The 6,477-nt window shown below is 41.0% G+C and overlaps 1 protein-coding gene across 1 annotated transcript; it reads right to left on the reverse strand.

Annotated features, from left to right (window-relative positions):
• Positions 1–2,603: 2,603 nt before the first annotated feature.
• On the reverse strand, positions 2,604–3,428 carry LOC130930723 (rho-related GTP-binding protein RhoV-like). Its single transcript, XM_057858778.1, has 3 exons — positions 3,260–3,428; positions 3,131–3,189; positions 2,604–3,053 (listed from the first exon to the last, which is right to left on the reverse strand). The coding sequence occupies exons 1-3, from the start codon at positions 3,426–3,428 to the stop codon at positions 2,604–2,606; spliced, it is 678 nt and encodes a 225-aa protein (XP_057714761.1).
• Between the last annotated feature and the right edge of the window lie 3,049 nt (positions 3,429–6,477).

The following is a 6,477-nucleotide window of genomic DNA, read 5'->3' on the forward strand; positions in this document are numbered from 1 at the left end:
ATGCAGTCAATCTGGAATTAAGAGACAGACACAACTAAAATATTGTAGCGTCGCCAGTGTTTTGCCGACCGGGGCTGTCGGTAAATGCATGTAATTGCTTCATGTTGCAGGTATAGACCCTACTCACATGACATCACAACCACGCCTCCGCGCCATCTTGTCCGTCTACTTGTCGTGTATATGCATTACCGCTACGTTAATTCCTCCTATTATGGCGTGTTTTTCTGCTCGTTAACATTAATAATCATAATGGTGAAGGCGTGTGTGGCGGTTGGTTGCAGTAACAGAGAAGATAGACGGAGAGACTTGAAGTTTTACCGTATTCCGAGAGACCCGGAGAGGAGAGCGAGATGGACTGCTGCAATTCGACGAGAAAACTGGGCTCCAAACGATTACCACGGATTATGTAGTAGTCATTTTATATCTGGTAAGATGCATTTAATATATATTTAGAGGGTTTTGGGCTGACAACCACAATTAAGATCATTGCGAGGCTAATCGCCGACAACATACAGTTTCAAATTCAAGATGCTTATTTCTTCCACCATCATTACATTTTGAATAATATTTAGCTGGTACCAAGTAAAAGAAGCTGGCCTCGTCAACGGATCATCAGTTAAACAGGTGTGTCCAAACCTTTTGCAAAGGGGGCCAGATTTGTTGTGGTAAAAATGCGGGGGGCTACCTTGGCTGATTTACATCGAACGATATATTTAAACAAATGTTAGCAAGCCCTTCTGTGTGTCACATTTGCTTTATTATTTTTTTAAATTAATAATTTCAACAGTCTCGTCTTTGTAGCGTTCTTTTTTGACACTCGGGCTCTTGTGAAACTGCGGTCAAGCCACCCTCCACTCGTTAAAACGAAGTCAAGCTAGCCACCCCTCATTTTGTACATGTCAGCGTGTCTTGTTATTATCGCATCACATCGAACTCTTTGAAAACAGCGACTATCTCTTTGCAAATGAGGCAGACACAGTTGTTGCGTGTTTTATTGAAGAAATAGTCCAATATCCACCTATCCTTGAAGCGTCGGCCATCGCAGTCAACTTTTTTTTTTTTGATTGTCGCCATTTTAGAAATCACACAGGGTAATGTTGCTTAGAGTGCTGCTCTTAATGTTTTTCAAAGTTTCGTGAAAATAGAATAAAAATAGAGTTTCTGTGGAAAAGATAGTTGTAGATATCAGGGTAGCAGATGTCAGGCAGAGAGGGCGAAGAGAGCGGGTCGAAAAATATCGATTTAGGCATCAAATATGGATCTGGCGAATGGATAGACTGAAGCTTTTCCACATAACGCCTTTTATGCAACGCATTCAATGAGTTTACCGCGTCTGAAAGCACTGGGGCTTCCATGAATTGCTCTATAAACTGAACGACTAATTGAAACCATTGAGAATAGGGCTAAACAGAGACGGACAATATGGCGGCCGGATACAGCGACACGTCATTCTGTGACGTCGGTGAGTAGGGTCTATTTAAGGGCTAAGCAACATTAGTCCGTGTGACCCTCCACTTCCAATTTTCTAAATTTTCTAAAACGGCGACATTCAACAAAAAAAAAGTTGACTGTGACGCTTCAAGGATAGGTGGAAATTGGACTATTTCTTCACTAAAATACGCAACAACTGTGTCTTGCCTCATTTGCAGAGAGACAGTCGCTGTTTTTAAAGATTTCAATGTGAGGCGATATTACCAAACAAGACACGCTGACATGTACGACAAGATTACAGGGAAGATACGCAGCGAGAAATTGAAGCAACTTGAAGCTAGTTTAATTTCACAGCAGTAGTATTTCGCAAGAGCCCGAGAGTTGAAAGAGAACGCCCCAAAGGCTAGTTGCGAGATTGTTGAAATTATTCATTAAAAATAATAATAAAGCAAATGTGACACACTGAATGGCTTGCTAAATTTTGCTTAAATATATTATTCCACGTAAAGGACGTCAGCCAAGGTCTGCCCCCCACATTTTTACCATGCCAAATCTGCCCCCCTTTGCAAAAAGTTTGGACACCCCTGGCCCTGAGTTATAGTGACATTGTGAGTTCATCATATCTATTAAAATACATACAGTATAACAGTACCAATAAAATCAATTTCATTAAGGAGCACGATGTTTTGACTCTGACAGATGCATACCCTTATAATAAAAATAAAAAAAATCCTAGAATAAACATTCCGTGCATTAGCATAGAAATTAAAGTAACTCTCCAAGTATTCCAAATTGAATGGCCAGTGTAAAAGGGATAGTAGGGCATGCCCCAACCTAATCTTTCCAACAGAGGATGGCTTTAAATGGCCTTTGTCTTGCAAACTAGCACTTCAAAGTGTCAGCAGGTGACCATTTGTCCTAAATAACACTTGTTGGGTGCTGCTTTCCCTCCAATTTCTCCTTGCCTTTCCTGCTCAGTATTGCATTTACTTACACATATACACAAATAAAACACACAAACGACAAAAAATATCAACTGACAGAGGAAATGAAGACAAAAACAAATGGGAAATTCTTCCATAGTAAACTCATGGTCCAGCGACCATCATAGGTGGCAAAGCATCTAACATAGAAACGGATAAAGCTTGGACTTCTTTGTCCTATACAGTTCCTTACATCAATTTGAAGATTCTCCTCCATGCACACTCAAAAAAGGTTTTATAGCATTTCCCCAAACTAATCTTTTTGGTTTTTGCATTATTGTGCTTATGCTTCATGGCAGCAAAGATGGCAGAGTCAAACACATCTTTGAGGTGGTGCTGGGTCAGAGCAGAACACTCCATGTAGTCATGAGCTCGGATCTTGCGAGCCAGCCTCTTGGCCAGACCTGGTCCTACCGGTCTGGCACACCGGTGGGCAAGATGAATTAGAACATCGGCATTGTGGCAGAGGTCAGCCTGGGTACCCACTAGGACGATAGGAGTGGTGGGGTTCTGGCCACGAATCTGCGGGATCCACTTGGAAATTATGTTATGAAAAGACACGGGATTGACGAGGCTGAAACACAGGATGAAGACATCCACATGGGCGTAGCATAGAGAGCGAAGATGGCCAAACTCATCCTGGTGACAATTATAAATACATATTCTTCTTACATCATTTTTGAAGACATCCCGCAGGCGACATGTGAAGTATTTACCTGTCCAGCACTATCTATCAGTTTAAGCCGTGTTGGTACTCCATTCACATGAACCAAACCTGTGAGTGAATGAATGAACAATAAATATCAGTTTTTATCCATGATCCATTTTTAAAGATCTTCTCCTACCAGTAAACACGTCGAAAGCCGTCTGCCTGTATATGCTGTTGTATCCATTGAAGATGTAGCTGATGATCATGCTCGTCTTCCCCACAGCTCCATCACCAACCAGGAGGCAGCTTAACTCTTCCTTGGGCCAGATTGGCTTTTCGTGCCTCTGAAGAACCTGTAGTGACATCTTGTTTGTATTTTTTTTTTCTTTTTATATTCCTTTCACACACATCATTGTCATCCCTCACTACTTAAGAGTCCACACTACAGGGTCACATTACTGGAATAAAGAGGTGTTCTACCCTGTGAAACCCCCCCCCCCCCCCCCCCCCCCCAAAAAAAAAAAAAAAAAAAAAAGAAGAGGGACGCTTCTATTTCAAAAAAACAAAAGCAGCCAATCGGATGAGTGATAGCCAACAGTCACTGTCCGATTCCGTTTGCTGCTCATTTGCAAAGCCACGCCCATTTTCACAATTTGTAAAGGTCCTCAGATGACGCGCCTCTTTTGCTGTTGTTCTTTGATGCATATCACAAAACCATATTCGAAAATATAATAAATATTTGTGTATATAATAATAACAAAAAGTTTGGCTCAGTTTAACGTCGATAACGCATTGCAATGTCAAGTTTGGCCTACAGAGGGAAGTGTTGCTCTGATTTGGAAACAGTCCTGTACTGTACTGTTCTGTCCAGCACAGTAAATCAGTGCAGTGCAGTCCATTAATAGAAATACTGCAGTCTATTGTTAAAAAATACACAAGAAGCAAGCATTTTCTAGCGTTGGTATACGTCTTAGGTGTGTTTTTGTGTGTGTGTGTGGGGGGGTATCTATATTCAACTTATATGTTAATACAAGTTGTTATGTTAACAGATTTAAAGCACTAATGTAAAGTAATTTCTTCACATGCCAAATAGGGTGACAAGTAAAGTAATTAAACATTGTCCAACAAATAAAGCATGAAAAAATAATTTATATGTTGTATATTTGACAAAATAATCGCGTTTCCGAAGTTCGAGCCTGAAAGGGGACGAACCCGGAAGTGATACGTCACACCGGGAACGCGATGGCACCTCCATACATACGGCCGCCATACAAAGCCCTTCAAACAATGATTCAAACAGCGATATAAGCCTCCTTTGAGCTTGATCTAAGTTTTTGAAGAGTTGGAGGAAGAAGAGGAGATTGGAATTTTATGTTATTAGCCAGATGCTAATCAGGATGCAAACAATGTGCCTAGACTTCCTGACATGGAATGGATACAAGACCCATCGAGATTACAACGTTGGTAAGATATAGGCTGTTATTATTTTCATGATTTAAAGATGCAGGCATTTGCACATAATTTTATGTTTTTGTCTATCTGATGACATTGTTAAAAAAAAAAAAAATCAGACCTTATGTTCATTTTGGCAGATCCGACAGCTCTCGTGCATATAAAATAATAATATAAAAACGTTGGGGGGAAAGAAGGAGATGAGTCATTGTCTTGACCGAGTGACCCACACGACACCTTTATTGGCTTTTACAACTTTACTCAACGTCTTGCCAAGTGACTCTGAACAACAACTTTTCTCTCTTAGTGAAGGAGTAAGGCACAAACAATAACACATCTAAATGACATGCGTACACTCTACTGGTGAACTCCCATATTACAACTAAATAATATCCACTATGTCACAGTCGCCAATGGCTTTCTCCACTTTATTGTGGCAACAATAAGAAAACAGTGGCGTCTAATGGCGTGAGTAAATGTAGTTTTTTCACACAAGCGAACAGATTACAAAGCACCACTTCAGTGTTGTCCCGAGACTACATTTCCCATGATTTGCCTGCGCGCTCGCTGATTCGCTGCCAGACATTAAAAGCAACACTTGTCACCTGTCAGTGGCGAAACACAAACTAGAAGGCTATCTGCAACGTGACCGTGAATTACCGTGACGCCGACCCACTTATGTGCACATCCACACCCCTTTCCCGATTGACAGTGGATTAACCCTTTCGGACAAGATCGTAGATGATGCACAATTTAAACACACTTAACCTAGCGAACACAACAACAACTATGATCGGGGATAGCCTCGGCTAACGTCGCTAGCCTATACTGTTCATTCCACAACAGTTGGCAGCTCTGCTCTGACAAAGTCATCAGTCATCTATCCAAAAATCACACTTACTTTTTGGCAAATCCTTGATCATAAGCAGACCGGTTAAGGAAGCAGGCATCTTCGAAGTGTTTGCAGCAGAGAACACTACTCGATGATGGCGTGAAATTCATTCCGCTTCGTGCGAACGAAAGATGTCCATTTACGTGCCCTGCTATCCTTTGGCCACTCATACAACTTTTCGTTTGAGTGAGAACAAAACATCGCCACACACCGCCGTGGCATCTTACCGAGAAGCAATGCAACAAACAATACTGTTCTATGGCGGACTTCCCTCGCACTTCCCGGTGTGACGTAATTTCCGAAGATTGCCGAAGAAAAGCATTTTCGTTGTCAAGGGCGTTGCTATGGGTTAAACAAAGAATCTGGAAGGGTTGCGTTAAAAAAAATAATGAAAATATGCTTATAATTGTTTAGCCATTGATATCATTCAAAAACATGGTTGGCCAACCTTAGTTCACATTTCCCCTTTAAAGTAACACTTGGTAACTTTTTAGTTTTGGTCAGTTTTAGCGATGCCGGTGGACAAAAGCGGTAATGGTTTGCCTTAAGGAAGACTATGTTTCCCATGAGGACCAGCGCACACCCGCATAGTGTCGTAAAATCATCAATCAATAATAAATATTAAACAGCATTTCTGTTTCCTAAGACTGTGTGAACGATGAATAGTAAAGGCCGAGTTATGTTTCCACGGCAGACCTGCGCCGTCAAGGAAGACCCGATTTACGACCCTCCGCCATAGCCTCTCGTTCCTTCGCACCAACACAGTTTGATGGTTATGGTTTTTCCAAAACAGTATTTATTGATAAAATGTTAAAACAGAGGAACAAGTTGAATGTGATATAGGAAGGCCAACGAATAAACAGGAAGTGGAAAAGTGAAACAAAATTAGCATGAACTAGCTAGCTAGCTAGTTGGCTAGCTACATAGAGAAATGTAATTATTAGGGCTGTCAAAATTATCGCGTTAATGGGCGGTAATTAATTTTTTTAAATTAATCACGTTAAAATATTCCGCTCAAACATTAAAATGACAGCACAGGGAAATGTGTACTTGTTGTGTTTTTCGGAGTT

This window comes from Corythoichthys intestinalis, chromosome 15 (genome assembly GCF_030265065.1).
Source record: "Corythoichthys intestinalis isolate RoL2023-P3 chromosome 15, ASM3026506v1, whole genome shotgun sequence".
Taxonomy (NCBI): Eukaryota; Metazoa; Chordata; class Actinopteri; order Syngnathiformes; family Syngnathidae; genus Corythoichthys; species Corythoichthys intestinalis.

Coding starts and splice junctions, on each gene's coding strand:
- LOC130930723 (XM_057858778.1), bottom strand. CDS start 3,428: ATGTCACTACAGGTTCTTCAGAGGCACGAAAAGCCAATCTGGCCCAAG. Junction 3,190..3,259: donor GGCTTTCGACGTGTTTACTG/GTAGGAGAAGAT, acceptor ATTCACTCACAG/GTTTGGTTCATGTGAATGGA. Junction 3,054..3,130: donor TGATAGATAGTGCTGGACAG/GTAAATACTTCA, acceptor AATTGTCACCAG/GATGAGTTTGGCCATCTTCG.